Raw genomic sequence first — 22,018 nt, forward strand, 5'->3', positions numbered from 1 at the left:
ACACACATCATTTTAACATTTTTAATGCAGTTACAATATATATGACTACTGTAAAGTTTTCTGGATGTCTTTGAATGTAATCAAATTCTTCAGCACGTGGGTTGCTATTGCAACATGAGAACTGTTAATATATACTTACTCTGACGTTTCTCTGTGACAGAAAGTTGCTCACCACAGCTTTCAAATCCAGCAGACTGTGCTTAAGATGGTTTCTTGCGACGAAAAGCACTGAAGAATCGAGCTACTCTACCCTCTGTTCACAAATATAACAAGGCTGTTTTATAGAATGGCATAAAACAAACAATTCTTCATCTCAAAAAGTGAAGTATAATTACAAGTCAATGTTCAGTAGCAGACTACTGTAGGCTGAGGACCTCTCCAGTCTCAAAATCATATTTCTCTTTCTAGTTTTACTGGAGTCCCGAAATGCTGCATCTTTCATTTGTAATTTTTGGTCTGCTTTTACCATATTTCGTCCAGAGTAAGTACCTCCAAAAGTAACATTTTCAAGTTTTACCTCTGGTGTTGGGTTAAACACAGATTAGGGTGTGTATTTATTATTAATGGACACTGATAGTTGATCAGTTTTGTTTGAAAGTCCTCTTATGTTATGATGGTGCACCACAGAATTGTTATCTTGATTGTATTCTGAATTTAGAACTGGTTTATTAGCATTGATGTAGACATCTTTCAGGTATTTGGTGACAGATTTGGGCTTAAGCCTAAAAGAAGGGTTAGATCTTACATCAGTGATTACAGGTATCCAGTTTGCACCTAATCTAATTAGCAGTGAGTTGCACAAGCTTCTCCTTGCCCTTTGAGTTAAGTTGTAATCCATGTCTGGTATGATCATTCCTATTTGAGGATGAAATGTCAGTTAATCCAATATGTGATTTGTCTGCATTCCAAAGGGCACACTCAAGTAGAATATTTCCACTCCCCACCAACTTGTCTATATTGGGCCTGTCATGGTTGCAAAAGGAAAGTACTAGAAATCTGTAGACTTTGTAGATTATGATTGCATAATCTACTTGAAGGAGAAATTTATGGGTTCTTACTTGTTCAGTAAGCTCCTGATTATGAGTGTTTGGAATATTCATGCATTACGTCTTTTTTAAATAAGCACAGGTGAAATAGGCCTTCAACTTGCCTGTGGGGTGGGGGTGGGGGTTCTAAAGAAGATGGATGAAAATCATAATAAAATTCTACTGACGGTAAAACAAAGGCTTCGTGTACTTAGGAAATTTGAGAACAAAGAATGGGCAACAGAATTTATAATAAAAGTATGTGATAGGGATTGAGTGATTCCATCCTTGAAAGAACACCATATAACAGGCTGACCTACTGATGGCGTATTTTGGGCATAGTTTTCTGGGAGTCCAGTATCACTGGTTTGATTATGGGGTAAACTTTCTCCAGAGCTAGTAAGAAATCAGGAAATCAAGAGTTCATGTCATGGTGCATGCTAAGAGAAGTTTTGAAAAGATTGACAGTGAACTGAAAAATGGCTTCAGAGTGGTGCGTGTGAAGTGGACTTCCGGCACATGACAGACGGACATTGTAAGAGCTGCCATGAGACAAATGAGAGTGAAGTTCATTGCTGTCATGAGGGAGAGTCTAAAGAGTTTTCAGAACAAGTGAGCATTACAAACTGTTTCTTAAAGAAGGTCTGTTGTGTGAGGAAAGTTAAGCAGTTTGTGAAGTTCTGTGAATGCACCAAACAAAATAGTTTGGATTAGCTCTTTTTTTTATTATTTATGCATCTTCTACCCTTCATTAGCCCTGATAATCAATACAACTGGTGGGAAAGGGAAATTCTTGAAATCTGTTAACTTTTTTGGTTATGGTTGTAAAAGAAAAGTTGTTTAACTGTGATGTCTTCGTTATTATTGTATAAAATATGAAAGAGAATTTCTTGAAATCAGTTTGGCTATTATTCTGTAATTCATACTCATGTAATTCGTATTTGTTTCAACGTCAATAATTACACGTTTCCCCAGTGCGTGGGGTTTTATCTAATTTTTTATTCTTCATTATTTAGCTTATTTAAAAACTCTGGTTTCCCTTCAATACGCATAAATCTTTCACCTTTTACTAAAGTTTTCTGTTGAGGGGAACATATGATTCATACTGTTTCATTCTTACATTTGGATTACTGATTGATTTTTTAACTTTGTTGTATTGAGAGTGTCAGACAAAAATGACTACTGTGCAGTTTTGGGATCTAACGTAATATTATTCTCAAACGCTACTGTGTCGTTATTAATTCACTGTTACAAATTCCATTGCTCATCTTAAATCCTAGATGAAAACTGCTTGTATTTTCTTTCTACATGCTGTATGTTCACAGGTGTGGGGTATGGAGGGTCATCGGAGGAAGCAACAGAAGCAGCTGCTAGATCAGTTTCGGACAGGATCTTAGTTGCTTCCGAAGAGTAAGTGTTCATCATTACTTCTCTCTGATGTACAGAGAATATTTCCTTCAGCACAGGGAACCTGTAAAAGTATGAAAGTAAACCACCAGGTGTATCTGAAGTCTTGACATGATAACTGTCTGTCCCTTTGTTTGCTAGGAATTCTGACATCCCACTCGACCCCATTAGGTCACTAGAGTCGATGTGTGCGTCTCGAAATTGGCCGTCTCCATCTTATGAAGGAGGACTCGCTGAGCAGGGCTCATACACCTGTACGTGTATTGTGATCAAACAACAAGAAGAAGAATATTTGAAGCTTCAGGAAACAGGTTAGTTGAGTCATAGCACTGGGTATACGATGAGTGCTGTGTTTGTGAATGTGTATGCTATGATGTGGTTAGGAATACCGATAGGTGATGCTGTATGTTCACAGGTCTGAGGTATGGATCTTCAAGAAGCCAAAAATGCATCAGCGAAAGTTATTATTGACAAGTTGTTTATTGGTTCATAATAAGGTTCAGATAATTGTACCTACAAGATGTCCGAAGTTGTGTTCATCATTTTTGTTTTTGTGCATTGCAATGCACTTATTGTAGGTGCTGTAAATTTAATTTAATTCCTGGTAAATTTTGTCTACATATATGCATGAAGATGTCTGTTACGCACAGGCACAAAAATGAACACACTAATGGTACAATTATCAGTTCTGGGAAAACACCAATAATAACTTTAGTTTGCTTACTTTAGGTGAGTGCCACTAAGAAATCTGTGAATCATCTCTTCCTATAATCCTGTCATCAGCTTGCTGAAATAAGCTTAACATTTCTTCTTTATGTTTTCAAGGTTATGCCTGCAAGCCTTGTTCACTAAAATGTGTGCGATGTTTACCAGTGTCTCTGAATGGATTTTAGCATTAAAAATGGCTGTCTTCAGCGTTGTAGCGTCGTGTATTCTGGTGAAAGTTTACCAGCACGGCACTACAACCTGGAAGACAGCCATCTTCATACTCGCCAATTTGAGAATCTCAAATCTTGCAGTTTATGTTTTATCTGTTTCTTAATAATAAGATTTAATTCATTATTGTTGTGAGGTTTAAGTAAGCAGTAAATAATACTTAAAATGCAGTTTATACCTCAAAGACAATTAAACGTGTGTCTGTTACGAATATCAGTTAGCTGTGCATTTGAGAGAAATTATCACTGTTTATTCTAAGAAAAATTAATGGAAAACAGGTGCACAGTATCTGGTTTGCAGATTACGAGGTGCGATCAGAAAGTTTCCAGACTGTGTCAATAGAGGGCGAACCGGATGTAGTACGAGCTTCTGCCGCTAGGGGGTGCGGCCTACAATCATAGTGAATCAGTGTGCCAGCTGGCATAATCGAAGTAGCATTTGTTTCTTGGTTACGGGCGTTTTGGTAGTGCATTACACCGACCCTCCTGCGATTTCAGAATGGTGTGTGCATCACATTTTGCCAAAGACTCGCCAAAACGGCTACGGAAACCTATGAAATTCTAAAGCAAGCATTTGGGGAGTCCGCAAACTTTTGTGTGGCATTCACGTTTTAAAAATGGCCGAACCTCTGTCGATGATGACGAGCATTCTGGACGACCATCTTCGAGCACAACGCCCGAAAATGTTACGAAGATCGACGTCGTACCATCAACGACTTGTGCGACATTGTTGGGATAGGCTATGGGACCTGTCAGCTGAATCTAAAGGTAGAACTCCACATGCGACGCATCATGACAACGCGCCAGCACACACCGCCCTCAAAGTTCGGCAGTTTTTGGCCTCAAACACCATGGCTGTCATCCCGCACCCTCCTTATTCGCCGTGTGACTTCTTCCTCTTGCCAAAGATGAAAATTCAGCTAAAGGGAAGGAGATTTGAGACGATAGAAGAGATTCAGGCAGAATCGCAGATGGTGCTTGACAGGCTGACAAAGAAAGATTTCCAGGGATGCTTCCAGGCTTGGCAGCGGCACTGGGATCGTTGTGTTCACTCCCAGGGGAACTACTCCGAGGGTGATGGATGAATTTAATACCTGAGATAAGTGTACAGGTTTTTATAGGCGCAGTCTGTAAACTTTCTGATCGCACCTCGTACATTGCAATAATAGCAAATTGATAAGGTGAAATGAACAGGATGCTTGGAATGTTTAACAAAAAACTAGAGAAGTTCCAGCTAAAAGTAATGAACTTGACAGTGACTGTCTTGTGGATATGGATATGGCATGATCTTACGTGTTTGACAGCTGTTGAGGCATCTGCAAATTAGCTGATGACAATAGGGAGGGCTTCTTGAGCCCATAGCACAGTATGGAGTCAGCATTTGTTTAGTAGCCTCGTTTCTGTGAAACAAGTGATTACTGACTGAAATGCTTCAAGCGCTCGTATTGACGCTGATTTTGATCAGGCTTTGTTACTTCCGTTGTATATTTTACGTGCAGAAGTTTGGAAATTGCATGATCTGTGAAATAATCCTACAAAATAGACGATGCGGTACTGGAATGTTTAGATTGTGTCATGTCGATGACCTGCTGTGGGACATCGGAGCGTAATGAGAGATGACTGATGAAGTGTCTGGTACCTGAGTGCCTGAATGTGAAATGTGTGGCTGCTACGTAGTTTATGATACTGACTGATTATAAAATCTTCTCGGGCAACCAGCCATGTCAATTCGCAGCATAAGTCAGATGTTTCGGGGACCTTTCCTTTCTCCGTTATCAGGGAGTGGTGTGATGGATAACCAGTGTTGTTCATGTGCATAATTGATTCCCCTTCCCATGTGGCCATTGAGCAACTGGGGTAGTTTAATCACGCTGAGCCAAGCACAGAACCTGCTCATTAACGTGGGGCAGAAAGCAAATAAGGTTAGGCAGTGCTAGGACCGGACAGGGCTGGAGAAGACGGAGGTCATGTTAAGTGACACAGAGACCAAAAGAAGCTGGAGGTGTTACTGCAGTTTCAGATGATGGTACTTTTGACTGATTTGTGGATTTTGGACGATACTGATCAGGTCATTCTGACACAAAGATCCAGATGCATTCATTGGTCTGGCTCCATTGATTATGTATTTTAACAAGAAACATCAGCAACATGTCACATCATTCCCTGTAGGTTTCTGAAATGCTGGACTTTGCTCCAGATTGATGCTGCTGGTTGCCTGAGAAGATTTTATCACATTTAGTCACTGTGAAAGCTTCAAGTCATTTCTGACTGATGTTCAGTTTTGAAAAGTTTATCATTATCATACTTTTGACTATGTTATGTTACAAGTTATATGATTATGTTTGATTTTCAAGAATGGTGATATAGGAAGTCACATTTTCAAATAGTTTATATGTATATATATATATATATTATTATTATAAAATTATGTTTGCTAAGAAAGCAAAGCATTACTGAAAGAGGGAACATATTTCATATGTACATTGTTTTCAACAGTAATTAGCCAGTTAATGTATTTAAAGCAAATATATATAATTACAAAATTATATGAGATATTTATTACTATTTTCATGTCTTCTTCTTCTTATAGCGTTATAACACTGTGTGGGTCTTAGCTTGTTCAATGATTTTTTTCCATACTGTCCTATCATTCACAATTCTTCTCCATCCTCTTACTCCCATCGTCCTCACATCCTCCTCCACGTCGTCTATCCATCGTTTCCATGGTCTCCCTCTCATCGTTCTTCCAATCGGTCTCCATTCCATCACTCTTCTAGTTACCCGGTTTCCTTCCATTCTTGCAACATGGCCAAGCCAGGCTAACCTTTTGCTTTTGATCAGCCTCACAATATGTGCTCCCTGTATGATACAATCTAGTTCATGATTCATCCTAATTCTTGTGAAAAATAAATTAAATTATATTACATCCTATAGTTGTACCCTAAACAGAAGAATTAGGAAAATAAATAAAATTTCACTTCATTTTAGTGTGCTAATGTAGAGGTTTAGGGGGGATTAGATAACACATTTTCCAAATTGGAAAGTCTGACTGTGAGGTGTATAATGTTTCCACTTTGAGACATGTATAAATACATTTTGGTGTTTCCCGATAGGAAGAGAGACAGTCATATCCATCACATCTTGTTCGACAAAAGATAGCATTCAATTATACTTGATGTCTAAGCTTTCATAGAAATTTACTGAGATAACGATCAATATCCAGTGGTTACAACAGTTGGGGAGTGACTGTTACAAAACCAGTGAGTAGCATAAAAGCTTAATAGGGAGAGATTTAATGCGAATAAAGTACACAGTGTGAATATTAAAGACCAGGAAACAACTTTACAACTTCAGAAATATTTGAAAAAGTGTTATAGTGAACCTAACATTCTCTACCATAGAGAATGTATGTAGTTACAAATTGAAGCAGCATAAACTATGTTTTGATGATGAATTCTGAAAATTAACATTAATAGCAAGGGGATAGTTTTCAGTTGTGGCAAAATCAAGACAGGATGAATGGAGATAGCCTAAACAGTATAACATGAGAAAAGTTGATGTTTAACAACAGAGAAAGGGAGACTATTTGAAAAATAAAATCAACTTGAACACAAAGGAAGAACAAAAAATATTGCACATGTGTTTGAAGTGCTGACGAGAATAGGGGTTCTCTCTGCGTTTCTGATAATGTCATCTCTGGTTGGGACGACGATGGCGCCATCATTCTACTTAGTGTGTTAGGGATTATTTGACTAAGATATTTTGTTGTGTCTTCTGCTTCTGTTTTGTAGTGTGATTATTAATCTTTTCTGTATTTGTTAAGAAATATTGAAATAATTTAGTAAGAGCTTAATATTTTTTATTACATTAACATTTATCTTTATTAATGAGGTCAATATTGCTGTAGAATATTTCCCTGATTTATTTTTTTCATGTTTTCCAGACTGTTTTTATCTTGTTTTTTTGCTCTAGGCTGTTTAGTGTGGTTGTCACATTTAATCTGATTTTGACCTCCAGGAAGTAAGTATCTTACAATATTTCTTGCAGTGAATTTTCATTACTTGGTTGTTCCACTATTGACAAATTAGGTAATCTCTTTTTATCTTTGTGATCCAATCATTCTTTTCAGATATTTTATCACTGTTTTTTTTGGTGAAACTTGCTTATACATTTTTAAGAAATTATTTAGGAATGTGTTGAATTTTAAATCTACATCAAGGCTGTTTCATACTGAGTGCCAATTTTCAATCCATGTGTTGTACATTCTTTAATAGTGTCTTCATTTCTGAGTCTGATTGGTATTCTGTACTTATGATAACTGGAGATCGACTTTTTTATTATTAATATTACTAGAAGTTGTACATCGTGATCAGATGGAGTAATTTTGGATTCTTATGGGGAAATTAACTATTGCCATGACATTGAAAAATGCTACTCGGGCATTTTACACATTTTTATGGTGACTTTCAATAAGATAATTTGTATTGATGATAATGGGACCACAGTTGACGATGTTGTGCTGTAGGTTTAAAAAGATAATTTATAATGCTTTGTAACTTGTTTAGGAAAGTCAGCATTGCCAGTGGGGGCTCTATATATAGCTAGGACATATATGTTGGAATGTTTAGATTCCAATTGCACAATGCAGCTTCTATTTCTTGTTATTTTAGTGACACAATACATTTATCTAATTAAGTATATTGCAGCAAACTACAAGGTCGATTCTGAAAAGTTGGCGTCGTTCATCAAAAAGTACCTCAAGTCAGCCGTAGCATCGGGAGAGCTTGTGCAGACCAAAGGCAAAGGAGCTTCTGGTTCGTTCAAGTTATCCTCTGGTAAGCCTGAGAAGGCTCCGACAGTAGTTACTACTGCTCGCGGCAGGAGTTCTTCAACGTCTGCACCGAAGGAAAAGAAACAGCAGCAACCTACAAAGGCAAAGCTGAAATCTTCGAAAAAACGCCGGTGAAGAAGACTCCTGAGAAAAAGAAGCAGGTTCCAGCGCCGAAGGCCAAGAAATTGCCATCTAAGGCTAAGAAAGCTACAAAAGTCCCTACCAAGAAGCCGAAGCGCCGAGACCGAAGACTACTGCAAAATCCAAGGCAACGAAGAAGGCAGCTGCCAAGAGAAATTGGCACCTTCTTTTACCATATTTCGTCTAGAGTAAGTACCTCCAAAAGTAACATTTTCAAGTTTTACCTCTGGTGTTGGGTTAAACACAGATTAGGGTGTGTATATATTATTAATGGACACTGATAGTTGATCAGTTTTGTTTGAAAGTCCTCTTATGTTATGATGGTGCACCACAGAATTGTTATCTTGATTGTATTCTGAATTTAGAACTGGTTTATTAGCATTGATGTAGACATCTTTCAGGTATTTGGTGACAGATTTGGGCTTAAGCCTAAAAGAAGGGTTAGATCTTACATCAGTGATTACAGGTATCCAGTTTGCACCTAATCTAATTAGCAGTGAGTTGCACAAGCTTCTACTTGCCTTCTGAATTAAGTTGTAATCCGTGTCTGGTATGATCATTCCTATTTGAGGATGAATTGTCAGTTAATCCAATATGTGATTTGTCTGCATTCCAAAGGGCACACTCAAGTAGAATATTTCCACTCCCCACCCACTTGTCTATACTAGAGCAGGGCGCTCCTTTTGGAGCTCCTAGGGGGGGTTGGTCAAGTTTGTAAAACGCAACCAAACTTGGTTAGTCCCAAAGTGGAGTTAGTTTAGTGTCTCATTCAAGTGTTTTAACCCCTGAGTAAGAAACTAAATTAACCCACCCGAATGGGGGATTTAAACACTTGACCAACCCCCCGAAGGGGGTTGGTTGCGTTTTAAAATCTTGAGTAAGACACTAAACTAACCCGTGTGTAAACAAATATAAGGTGATATTGTTGATGACGTCATTTTTTGTCGACAACGATGGCTAATCCTTTCGGAGAGCTTCCTGTAATCTGATGTTTTAGTTCTTTGCGTAGCTTTTCAGAGGCCAACTGTTCTTGATCAGTCAACTTTCTATGTCCAGCAACACCATTGCTAATCTTCGTGTTTTTTTTTCTTTTTATTTTTTTCTGTTCTTGTTGTATACGTTTTTCTATGTTTATGAATGTTACTCTCCCTTCGTTTTACTTTATTTGTTAAATAGGTCTGACGGATTAGTTCTTTACGTCGCTTTTCAGAGGCCAACTGTTCTTGGTCAGTCAACTTTCTACGTCCAGCCCCACCCCTGCAAATCTTCGTCTTAAAATCGATCATAAAGTCAGTTTTCATAATAGTTTTCGTAATCGTAATATATCGAATGGGTATCAGTTTACCTTATTGAAGTTGTTGGAGTTGGTACTTCAAATACTTGATAACGTGTTCTTTCACTTTTCTGATGTTTTAGGCCAACTGTCAGTCAATATTCAAGAATGCGAAGTGCTCCTTCTGGAGCAGTGATAATGCGACTGGCTTGATATTTTTTGATTTCTAATCTGATATTTTACTTCTTTACTTCGCTGTTCTTGGTCAGTCAACTTCCTACGTTCAAAACCCAACCTTTGCAAATGTTAGTCTGTTTCTTATCCCTTCTGTTCTTTTTACATATTTTTTTTACGTTTATGAATGTAAGTCTTACTTACCTTTCCTTCTTCTCTTAATATTTTGCTTTAGCTTTTTTTAATTGTGAGATAAGTCTGATCTTTAAGTTTTTACTTCGCTATTGAAAGGCCAAATGTTCTTGGTCAGTCAACTTACGTATTGTTTGTGTTGAAATAGTATGACAAAAGAGGGAAGTGAATTTTTGAAGGCAATATACGAAGACAACAGAATAGAGTAAAGAAATGACCTAAAATTTGTTATTGTATGATTCTTTCGAATAATAAGAGTGTTACACTTTTACATTAATCGATAAATTTCCTAGATTTTGTAATATGATTATCGTCGAAGATAAGCCATTCATCGTTGTAACGTCGCCATGCCTTAAAATGTCCGTCGTTTCCAGTACCGTTAATGTCCACAAATTCGACCGCACTTTGCAATTTCCAATGTTTTCCATACATTAATTGGTTGTTTTGTGTAATTCTCATTATTTGAAATGTGCGTACTCCATTTAGAGTTAATCTATTTATTTCCAAAATCATGTACTTTTGACGGTCACCAACATCAATATCTGTCGTTCCACGTACGTAGTGTTGTTGACATTCCGTACACGTTCCGTTAACTAATCCTTCCCAAACGCTTAAGTTACGTACCAACATGACAATAGCGTTCTTACGTAGTCGCAAATTATGTGGGGGCAGTGATCGTGGTCGCAAAGTGTCTAAGTATTCGGGTGTCACCATTTCACTGAACTTTTCTATGTCCGAGTCTTCGACACCATCAATGCTCGAGTAGATTCGCTCAGTCTTTTCGTCTAGTAAGTCAACAACTCTCTCATTTATTTCGTCGACGTCACAATTTCTTGCAGCAAGGATTGCGGTAGTTTCGAGCATTTCGATGTCATTGTTTCTTATGATATCTCCGCAAATCTTTTCGATTAAATCGCCCGTGGAAACCATGTTTTCAGGCACTTCTACCATGTCGTCGTGGTCGTTGAGGCGTCCTTCGCCGAGGTCGAGTAAGAATTTAGTCCATTTTATAGCTTGGGGTGTGGCGCGCATGTTTTCAGACAGTGACGTGACCTTAAAGTGTTTCCACAAAGGCGAATATTTTATTGTTGAATACAGTGTTGACGTTTTGTTTGAATTGCGTAAGACAGGTAAAATCTGTCTAAAGTCTCCACCGAGCAACATAACTTTACCTCCAAAGGGTAAGTTACAACGTGTGAAGTCTCGCAAAGTTCTATCGAGTACATCCATACAATACCGTGGTGCCATTGGTGCTTTGTCCCAAATAAATACGTCTGTATCTATCAATTCTTTTCCTCTGTTATCCGTTATCGAAATGTTGGTGTTAGAGTCAGGCAAAACAGGAACGGGCAGCCCGGCTACTCTGTGGACAGTGTTTCCTTTAGGCAACAAACTTGCTGCGATACCTGTATAAGCCATCGTAGTGACTTTCTTTTGTCGTCCTACTAACAAATGGTACAATGTTTTATATGTGTAAGTTTTACCGCATCCTCCTGGACCATCAATGTAGAAGTACAGGTTTTTGACAGTTATTTTTTCGTCTATATGATTAAGTATTAAGTCAACGATTTCCTTTTGTTTCTCGTTGAATGATTTGTACATTTCTTCACCAATTCCAATGTGTTCCTCAACAGTTAATTCTTTGTTAATTACTGTCTGTAATTTTTTAATTTCCTGAGGCAGTGTTGGAAAGTCTTTCAAACTTTTCCCTTCAATAATTAACAATTCATTAATATTAGCATGAGCTTTGTCACGTGCGTCAGAGTCAGAAATTTTATCTTGTTTTTTTAAAGTCTTGCGCCATTATATCGATGAAATCATTGAAAAGCTCTTCGGGGTGCAATGGGTGACAATGGATTAGAATCTGAACAAACAACACACGTAGCTGATAAGGCATTTGGTAGATCGCACCTTCTTGCATTCAGCGTCATCTTCGATCAGTCCACGTGCTAAACAGGCTTCTGTGAATGTTTGGTAAGTGACAGTGTCGTAAGTCTTTAAGTCCTCATAGTTTTCTGCGCCTTTCACATTCATCAAAAGAACACGAAGATGGAATGTTTCTTGATCTCTAGGGCGTCCGATTGTGTGTTTACCATCTCTTCGTGGAAACCATGACTTCTGTTTCTTCAAGTTCGTCTTTTGTTCGTATTCAACAGTTTTCTTCTTCATCATTGGTACCTTTCATTCCTGCTCTCCACGTATAGTGCTTTGGAATTTCGAAATAATAATGCACAGGCAGACGTTTGATTGCATGACTGTGTTTGTGCATTTCATTTTCAAGAATGCGATGTGCTGCTTCTGGAGCAGTGATCATGCGACTGTCTTGGTAGTTGGTGATCTCGTCGTAGTGAAGCTCATCTCCTTCGATGATTGTATAGTTTGTCAAATCACCACCTTTAAAAGCATATTTGAATAGGTACTTTACTGAAGTAATCGACGATACGGACTCAACATTGATGTGACAATTTAATTCGTGCATCAAATACGGACAGTATGGAACAACGTCTTGATTTGTTGCGACAAATCCATTTTTTGCGGAGTAAGTGCGTTCATTATTTTGTTGTTTGTAGTTTGGATAACCGTCTTCGACGATTATTGTGCAAGGAGAAAAGTGTTTGGGAAAACCTTTACTACGCTCATTTCCCTTCATGCAACGCGGACTACATTGATGAATCACGTTACGCGTAACAATGTCGTAGAGATTTGGTTCTGTTTCGGGGTCTGGTAGTTCAGCGCAAATGAATTTGTCAACATCTTCATCAGTCTTAATTTTTGATCCTTCTTGGAGGATTAAAAGGATATGTGCATGCGGAAGTCCTCGCTTCTGAAACTCAACTGCGTACACGTAAGCGAGCGACTTTCCCGTAACTGAATGTTTGGTCAGCAAATCCATCAAGTGATTGAGTTTCAACTTGAATGCTCTGTCAACGAAGTCGGGTCTGTCTGGTGGTGTTTTATGTGGTTCGAGATTTTCGCGAATTTCACGCCAATTAGGATTGGTCGTAATGGTGATGAACAAACACGGCGTGCCGAAAGCAGCGACCATTGCCATTGCTGCGTCTTGGTACAGTTCCAACATGTATCGTGGCGATCCAACGAACGATGAGTTCAAAACTTTAATGCGCCCGATTTTCTTCTTCTTTTCTTTTGCAAGTTTGCTTTCAAACTGCTGCACTTATCTACACGTTTACCTTGTTGGAGTTGGTACCTCAAGTAGTTGATAACGTCTTTTTGACGTTTAATTTCAGTATCAACCAAATATTGTTGGAAAAGTTTCCCACTTTTTGTGATTGGATTAAATTCCTTTTCGCGAGTAGCGATTCTATAGCGAGCGAACATTCCTCGTGTTAAACGATCACCAACTTTAGCATCTTTCAGTCTGAGGTCTTTATGCCATTGCATTGTGCCGTAAGGAAACAGAAGGGGATAGACAAAGGGTTCAACGAATGGATTCATTGTCGAAAGACGTCTGAGTCTTTGCTCCTTGGTACTGTAAACAACAACATACGAATCAGGAATGTCACCGTCGTCGGTTTTAGGACACACAACAGCGACGTCATTGCTCCATTTCGGATTGTACCTGTTTTTGTCGTCTCCAGGAAACATCGACATAACCAAGTTTAGCTCCGGTTCAGACTCGTTGTTACGCTCAGCGTTTTCTTTTTCAAGCTTGTATTGGTAGTTCATCATGCGATAGGATTCTGCGTGGACGTTAATGCGCGAAATTATATCAGTTAATTTCGTGACAATTTCTTCTTTGGTGTCGCCTTTCGAATTCTGACGTGCATTTTCTATTCTTCTTCTTCGTCGATCATAAATAGTTGACCAAAAGTTGCATTCTCATTATCTTTCGGAAAAGATGCCGCATTCATGTTATAATAAATTTGGCCATGCAATTTAAAACAATATGGCCCTGGTCGACTAATTCCGAAGTCCATGAGATTCGCTTGAAATGATGCGAATGCCATCATGTTGTTGTAAACACGACATTTGTTGCGAAAATGTCGAAGAGAAAAGAGTTTTCTAAGTTCATCAGGGTTTCCATGTGCACAACAATCATAAAACGATTTACTGGAACGTTGAGTCGATTCATCAAGCCAGTGATGTTCGTCGTTGTTGAAATGTGCTGCTATTAGCAGTCGTCCTTGGTTCTTCATTACTAATTTACTTTGATATCTAATACTTTCCTTTTCAGCGTCTTGTTTTTTTCTCCTCTGTTCTTACCGAATAAGTTTTTCTACGTGTGTCGTTAATATGGTCTCGTCTATCATTGTAAGTCTTCTTTCGCTCTTCTTTATTTCTTAAATACGTCTGATATTTCAGTTCTTTACGTCGCTGTTCAGAGGAAAACTGTTCTTGGTCAGTCAACTTTCTACGTCTCGTGTATCATTGTAAGTCTTCTTTCTTTCGCTTCTTATTTTCGTAATCGTAATATATCGAGTATATATATGAGTAGTATTATTAGTATCACTTTACCTTGTTGGAGTTGTTGGCTCTGGTACTTCAAATAGTTGATAACGTCTTATTTTAGTTTTCTGATGTTTTCCAATAATGCGATGCCACGTGCTGCTTGTAGAACTGTTATAATGCGACTGGCTTGGTAGTGAAGCGTTATTATTTGTTTACTCGGCATATGATAGCCTACATATTCTTGTGTATTTCATGGTCGGAATTCCTTTAGAGAGAGGCGTTGAAGTCGTGACTGTTCTGCTTCCTGTAGGGAAGAAAATGAACTCAAGTTGCCAAGTAAAGAAATGACGCGAGTGGATTGCGCTAAATAAATATTTGTAGAACCTAAACCATTTGTGATATGTAAAATCTGAAAACAGATATGGAAAGCTCTAGAGGTAATACGTATTTCGTACGCAATATGTCCAGATCCATCTGTTACGGTTTTCGAGAGGCGGGCGCTTAACGCCGCCAGATGCATTAAAAATTGCACACATTGGTTCATTAAAATTACAATAAATATATAAGCAATTATAATTACAACAAAATACATTACAGATTCTTAAAGGTCTTTATTTACTGATCATTTTACATATTGGTTACATTACCCTTACTCTTACCATTCCTGAGGAATGAACATTTAAAGGTGACTCGGCTATGGATAACGCTATTTGATGACGTCATTTCATGAAGACAACGAGGAATCAGAAATTTTTATAGTAAGAAGATAAAAGAAACACAGGTGAAAGCCTTCAACTTGCCTGTGGGGTGGGGGTGGGTGTTCTAAAGAAGATGGATGAAAATCATAATAAAATTCTACTGACAGTAAAACAAAGGCTTCGTGTACTTAGGAAATTTGAGAACAGAGAATGGGCAACAGAATTTATAATAAAAGTATGTGATAGGGATTGAGTGATTCCATCCTTGAAAGAACACCATATACCAGGCTGACCTACTGATGGCTTATTTTGGGCATAGTTTTCTGGGAGTCCAGTAACACTGGTTTGATTATGGGGGAAACTTTCTCCAGATCTAGTAAGAAATCAGGAAATCAAAAGTTCATGTCATGGTGCGTGCTATGAGAAGTTTTGAAAAGATTGACAGTGAACTGAAAAATGGCTTCAAAGTGGTGCGTGTGAAGTGGACATAGTCAGTGCTGCCATGAGACAAATGAGAGTGAAGTTCATGCTGTCATGAGGGAGAGTCTAAAGAGTTTTCAGAACAAGTGAGCATTACAAACTGTTTCTTAAAGAAGGTCTGTTGTGTGAGGAACGTTAAGCAGTTTGTGAAGTTCTGTGAATGCACCAAACAAAATAGTTTGGATTAGCTCTTTTTTTTTATTATTTATGCATCTTCTACCCTTCATTAGCCCTGATAATCAATACAACTGGTGGGAAAGGGAAATTCTTGAAATCTGTTAACTTTTTTGGTTATAGTTGTAAAAGAAAAGTTGTTTAACTGTGATGTCTTCGTTATTATTGTATAAAATATGAAAGAGAATTTCTTGAAATCAGTTTGGCTATTATTCTGTAATTCATGCTCATGTAATTCTCTTGGTCAAGTTTATAAACTTCATATAGGAGTGAATGTTCTGAAGGGAACATACCAAGCTCAGATCTTAATAACACTGGTGTTTCACAGTGATACAAATCTTATAAACTATATCTGGCCAAGGTGTATTCTGGATTTGTGCAAAGTGAAGACTTGAATGTGGAAGATTTCATAGATAAAATTTTGGCTGTGACGCGTACTGCTTGAGTGCGTTAGTCGCCAGGTACCGACTGAGGGCGAAGGTACTGTGCCTGTTACAGTTTTATTTTTATGGAAGCCCCACAGCCCAAATGTTACGCCGAGTTTGAAATCTGTGTGTGTATCTTGTGTTTTCTTTTGATTGGTTTGCCAGCTCTTCCAACACAGACCTTGCCACACATGCAAGGAATTTAAGGTGCAGTGTGTCTTCTATGTGAATGTTCTTTGCTGGTCTTGCTGTTGTTCATTTTGTTTGAGAACATTTGTTGAAACTATCTTCACTATACCAGTGTTGAAATCTTGCAGGGATTGTGACTGGATGTTGATGTGCTGGTCAGGAGCCTGCTTCTGCTTTGCAAGAATTCACATGCCCGATTTATTATTCACTTGTTACAGAACTTTCATTCAGAATTTGAATGACTTTTTTATTGTAATGACAGCTTTTGAGCATGTATTTAAAGTACAAGGATACAGTTTGGTCCAGTATAATATGGATTTTTATAGAAATTCCATCAATGCATAACATTTACATTTTATGATATTCGTGCAGAGATAACCGTATGGAAATGACAGATGTAACTTGGGACACTCCTACTGTCTGTCACATCTATCGTAGGTAATATACGATTGCATAACGCCTTTGAAACACAGTGGTAATAAAGTGTACCACAAAGAGCGTTCAGTGATAGTGCCATTTGGCCACAGAGTATAATGTTTCTGCTTTCTATCATTCTGACAGTAAGCATTGATAATTTCGCTAAAGAGCATTCACCGGTTGAGGAGGCTGTTTTTTGTTAGAAAAAGAAAGTTTATTTTTAAATATTATTTTCACAAGTTTCAGCTGCAAAAGGTTAAAGTTTATACTTGAGGAAGCACCCGACTGTTTCAAGGTACCAGATTGCAAGTGGTAGGGTGTGTGTCATTACATGTTTTGGGGCGGAATTCTGCAGCATAGCGTCGTTTCGTACTGTTATTTCATTCTACTCGTATTTGTTTCAACGTCAATAATTACACGTTTTCCCAGCGCGTGGGGTTTTATCTAATTTTTTATTGTACATTATTTAGCTTATTTAAAAACCCTGGTTTCCCTTCAATACTGAAGATTTCTGTTGAGGGGAACATCTGATTCATACTGTTTCATTCTTACATTTGGATTACTGGTTGATTTTTTTAACTTTGTTGTATTGAGAATGTCAGAACAAAAATGACTACTGTGCAGTTTTGGGATCTAACGTAATATTAATCTCAAACGCTACCGCGTCCTTATCAATTCCCTGTTACAAATGCCATTGCCCATGTCAAATCCTAGATGAAAACTGCTTGAGTTTTCTTTATACGTGCTGTATGTTCACAGCAATGGAACCTGGTCCTTCAAAGAGGGTGAGGCAGGAGGAAACGGCTGCATGTGCCAGCAGCACGTCTGAAGGGTAAGTGTTCATCATTACTTCTCTCTGATGTACAGGGAATATTTCCCTCAGCACAGGGAAATTGTAAAAGTATGAAAGTAAACCACCAGGTGTATCTGAAGTCTTGACCTGATAACTGTCTGTCCTTTTGTTTGCTAGGAATTCTGACATCGCCATCCGTTTGCTGCAGTTGATATGCATTTGCCGATGTTGGCCACCTCCTGCTTACCAGGGGCAGCTGACGCATGATCGGAAGTTCAAACACTTCTGCATTGTGCGGAAGCAGCGTGAGGAAGAGCAAATGAAGCTTCAGGAAACAGGTTAGTTGAGTCATAGCACTGGGTATACGATGAGTGCTATGTTTGTGAATGTGTATGCTATGATGAGGTTAGGAATACCAATAGGTGATGATTTTGTGTCGTCATAGTAATCTATAATTTCCCTAGAAAATTTTGAAATTATTTTTAATATTTATATGAATCATACTGTTTCATTCTTACATTTGGATTACTGATTGATTTCTTAACTTTGTTGTATTAAGAATGTCAGACAAAAATGACTACTCTGCAGTTTTGGGATCTAACGTAATATTAATCTCAAACGCTACCGCGTCCTTATCAATTCCCTGTTACAAATGCCATTGCCCATGTCAAATCCTAGATGAAAACTGCATGACTTTTCTTTATACGTGCTGTATGTTCACAGGTGTGGGCACTGGCCAGTCAATGCAAGAAGCCAAAGAAGCAGCTGCCAAAATTATTTTGGATAAACTGCTTCTTGCTTCCAAAGAGTAAGTGTTCATCATTACTTCTCTCTGATGTACAGAGAATATTTCCTTCAGCGCAGGGAACCTCTAAAAGTATGAAAGTAAACCACCAGGTGTATCTGAAGTCTTGACCTGATAACCGTCTGTCCTTTTGTTTGCTAGGAACTCTGACATCACACTCGACCCCATTACGTCATTGGAGACTATGTGTCTCTCCAGGAATTGGCCGGCTCCTTCTTATGAAGGAGTACTCGCTGAGCAGGGCTCACACACCTGTTCCTGTATTGTCACGAGGCAAGAAGAAGAAGAATATTTGAAGCTTCAGGAAACAGGTTAGTTGAGTCATAGCACTGGGTATTCAATGAGTGCTATGTTTGTGAATGTGTATGCTATGATGTGGTTAGGAATACCAATAGGTGATGATTTTGTGTCGTCATAGTAATCTATAATTTCCCTAGAAAATTTTGAAATTATTTTTAATATTTATATGAACCTTGCTGTTTCATTCTTACATTTGGATTACTGATTGATTTCTTAACTTTGTTGTATTGAGAATGTCAGACAAAAATGACTACTCTGCAGTTTTGGGATCTAACGTAATATTAATCTCAAACGCTACCGCGTCCTCATCAATTCCCTGTTACAAATGCCATTGCCCATGTCAAATCCTAGATGAAAACTCCTTGATTTTTCTTTAAACGTGCTGTATGTTCACAGGTGTGGGCACTGGCCAGTCAGCTGAAGAAGCCAAACGTGTCGCAGCTTCTTTTATTTATGAGAAGTTGTTTGTTCCTTCTGAATAGTAAGTGTTCATCATTACTTCTCTCTGATGTAGAGGGAATATTTCCTTCAGCGCAGGGAACCTGTAAAAGTATGAAAGTAAACCACCAGGTGTATCTGAAGTCTTGACTGTCTTTCCTTCTCTTTCTAGCAAGTCCAGCTTGATACCTCCAAATTCCCTTCGGGCCCTGAAGGAATCATGCAAATATCTTTCTTGGCCGGCACCTGTTTTCAGGAGTGGTCCAACACAGGAGAGGTTGTTCACCTTTACCTGTGTTGTGACCAGGCAAGCAGAAGCAGAATATATGAAGCTTCAGGAAACAGGTTAGTTGAGTCATAGCACTGGGTATACGAAGAGTGGTATGTTTGTGAATGTGTATGCTATGATGTGGTTAGGAATACCGATAGGTGATGATTTTGTGTCGTCATAGTAATCTATAATTTCCCTAGAAAATTTTGAAATTATTTTTAATATTTATATGAACCATACTGTTTCATTCTTACATTTGGATTACTGGTTGATTTTTTTAACTTTGTTGTATTAAGAATGTCAGACAAAAATGACTACTCTGCAGTTTTGGGATCTAACGTAATATTAATCTCAAACGCTACCGCGTCCTTATCAATTCCCTGTTACAAATGCCATTGCCCATGTCAAATCCTAGATGAAAACTACTTGATTTTTCTTTATACATGCTGTATGTTCACAGGTGTGGGGTTTGGAGGGTCAACACAAGAAGCCAAAGAAGCAGCTGCCAAAATTATTTTGGTCAAACTGCTTCTTCCTTCCGAAAAGTAAGTGCTCATCATTACTTCTCTCTGATGTACAGAGAATATTTCTTTCAGCACAGGGAACCTGTAAAAGTATGAAAGTAAACCACCAGGTGTATCTGAAGTCTTGACCTGATAACCGTCTGTCCTTTTGTTTGCTAGGAACTCTGACATCACACTCGACCCCATTACGTCATTGGAGACAATATGTCTCTCCAGGAATTGGCCGGCTCCTTCTTATGAAGGAGGTGTTGCTGCGGGAGGCCTATACTCCTACACGTGTATTGTGATCAAGCAACAAAAAGAAGAATTCTTGAATCATCAGGATACAGGTTAGTTGAGTCATAGCACTGGGTATACGATGAGTGCTATGTTTGTGAATGTGTATGCTATGATGAGGTTAGCAGTACCAATAGGTGATGCTGTATGTTCACAGGTGTGGGGTATGGATCTTCCGAACAAGAAGCCAAAAATGCATCAGCTAAAGTTATTATTGACAAGTTCGTTATTTGTTAAAGGTTCAGATAATTGTACTACAAGTTGTGTTCATCATTTTTGTTTTTATTTGTTGCAACGCACTTATTGCAGGTGCTGTAAATTTAATTTAATTTTGGTACATTTTGTCTGCATACAGTGAAACGTCTATCCATCGTTCCCGGATGCATCGTCTGTTTTGTTCGGTCCCGAATACATCCCATATAAAATAATGTTACATTTTGCCGCTTCTATCGTTCCTCGGACTATCGTTTTATCGCATCGATCGTTCAAAAATGTTAGTCCCGGCCCAAAATTTTCCCGCAATGATCGTTTCTGAGAATTTAAAATGCTGGGTTTTGAGATAAATTAATACCGAAAGACGCACAATGTTTTTGGAATACGCAGTAGCGGTAACATGTTATGTCGCCAAACCATTCTTTTGGAATGAGGGGTGATAGTTGGAGTGAATGGCGGTGCTCATTGTCAGAAATTTTACGATTTTAATTTGGGTGACTCATATTTCGTTCCAGCGATGCCAGATGGCATGTGCAGTGTGAATTTCTTCACAAATGCTTTTATTATAAGTACAAAGGAAAGGCCGGCGACACTTTTCATTTTTCTGGTTCATCTCGTTTCCAGTGGTTCAGTGTCTTCTACAGCTACGTTTCGTTGAGTTCGGCAGTAACAGTACTTCCATTCTTCCTGTTATAGTTCCAGTCTATACTTTTGTTGTTGTTCCCGTAAATATTTTGTTATTCCTCTTACTCCTGTTAATTATTTTGTTATTATTCCTGTACCATCTCTCGCCCAGTAAAACAAGTCAGAATTCTTCTAGAAAGATTAAAAATCATAAAAGAAGTTGAGAAAAATGCATTTGAAAAAAGAATCGACTTTGCTAAACGCCTTGGATTAGCACCATCTACTTTAAATTCAATGATTGCAAAGAAGAAATAAATCCGAAAACAAACTGACAAGTGCGGTAATTCATGCAAAAAAAGGAAAACCGGAAGGAAATCAACTTTCAGTGAGCTAGAAAGTGTCCTCTTCACTTGGTACCAGCAATCGCGGGCCTCAGGAATTCCTGTTGATGGCAACATCTTGCGGGAAAAAGCCAAGACGATAGCCGCAAGACTGAATATTGAAAATTTTGCAGCGTCGAATGGCTGGATTAGTAGATTTAAAGAACGACATGGTATGGTCTACAAGAAGTTAGCCGGCGAAAGTGCTGCTGTGGATGTGGAAAGAACGGAGCTGTGGCTCGAGAGTCTGCTGGAGGGACATTTATAATGTGGATGAGACAGGACTTTTCTACAACGCCCTCCCGGATAGGACGCTGGCATTGAAAGGTGAATCTTGCCACGGGGGAAAACGTGCAAAACACCGAATTACTGTTCTTCTGTGTGTTAACAGTGACGGTAGTGACAAACGGGTTCCGATTGTAGTTGGAAAATCACTAAAACCGCGTTGTTTCAAAAACATGAAAAAACGTCCGGTGAAATATCACGCCAACAAAAAGGCTTGGATGACCACAGACATCTTTACGGCGTTCTTAAGTTCTCTGGATGCCTCCATGGGCACACAAGGCAGAAAGATTTTGCTGTTTGTAGATAATTGTGCCGCTCATCCGAAGGACACGACATTT

The 22,018-nt window shown here is 38.5% G+C and overlaps 3 protein-coding genes and 1 pseudogene across 4 annotated transcripts; 3 read left to right on the top strand and 1 right to left on the bottom strand.

Annotated features, from left to right (window-relative positions):
- The first annotated feature begins 178 nt into the window (after positions 1 to 178).
- LOC147870709 (uncharacterized) lies at positions 179 to 8,434 on the top strand. Its single transcript, XM_087342114.1, has 5 exons — positions 179 to 320; positions 409 to 481; positions 2,351 to 2,435; positions 2,574 to 2,743; positions 8,074 to 8,434. The coding sequence occupies exons 2-5, from the start codon at positions 427 to 429 to the stop codon at positions 8,331 to 8,333; spliced, it is 570 nt and encodes a 189-aa protein (XP_087198240.1). The 5' UTR covers positions 179 to 320; positions 409 to 426; the 3' UTR covers positions 8,334 to 8,434.
- LOC147870710 (U5 spliceosomal RNA) lies at positions 2,051 to 2,163 on the top strand (annotated as a pseudogene).
- Positions 8,386 to 21,852, top strand: LOC147870711 (uncharacterized). Of its 2 annotated transcripts, none has more exons than XM_087342111.1 (10): positions 8,386 to 8,527; positions 17,531 to 17,603; positions 17,742 to 17,902; positions 18,288 to 18,372; positions 18,511 to 18,680; positions 19,066 to 19,150; positions 19,280 to 19,452; positions 19,839 to 19,923; positions 20,062 to 20,231; positions 20,336 to 21,852. In XM_087342111.1, exons 2-10 carry the CDS (start codon positions 17,533 to 17,535, stop codon positions 20,413 to 20,415), a joined length of 1,080 nt encoding a protein of 359 aa, XP_087198237.1. In that variant the 5' UTR covers positions 8,386 to 8,527; positions 17,531 to 17,532; the 3' UTR covers positions 20,416 to 21,852. The 2 variants fall into 2 exon arrangements, with proteins under 2 accessions (XP_087198237.1, XP_087198238.1); XM_087342112.1 differs by lacking the exon at positions 8,386 to 8,527 and adding an exon at positions 14,911 to 15,652.
- On the bottom strand, positions 10,180 to 15,117 carry LOC147870712 (uncharacterized). Its single transcript, XM_087342113.1, has 2 exons — positions 15,048 to 15,117; positions 10,180 to 14,692 (listed from the first exon to the last, which is right to left on the bottom strand). Exon 2 carries the CDS (start codon positions 13,055 to 13,057, stop codon positions 12,128 to 12,130), a length of 930 nt encoding a protein of 309 aa, XP_087198239.1. The 5' UTR covers positions 13,058 to 14,692; positions 15,048 to 15,117; the 3' UTR covers positions 10,180 to 12,127.
- Positions 21,853 to 22,018: the final 166 nt, after the last annotated feature.

The sequence above is a fragment of the Zootermopsis nevadensis genome, unplaced genomic scaffold (genome assembly GCF_977971745.1).
Source record: "Zootermopsis nevadensis isolate Lab colony 2312 unplaced genomic scaffold, Znev_1.0 Znev_ptg000211l, whole genome shotgun sequence".
Classification (NCBI taxonomy): Eukaryota; Metazoa; Arthropoda; class Insecta; order Blattodea; family Termopsidae; genus Zootermopsis; species Zootermopsis nevadensis.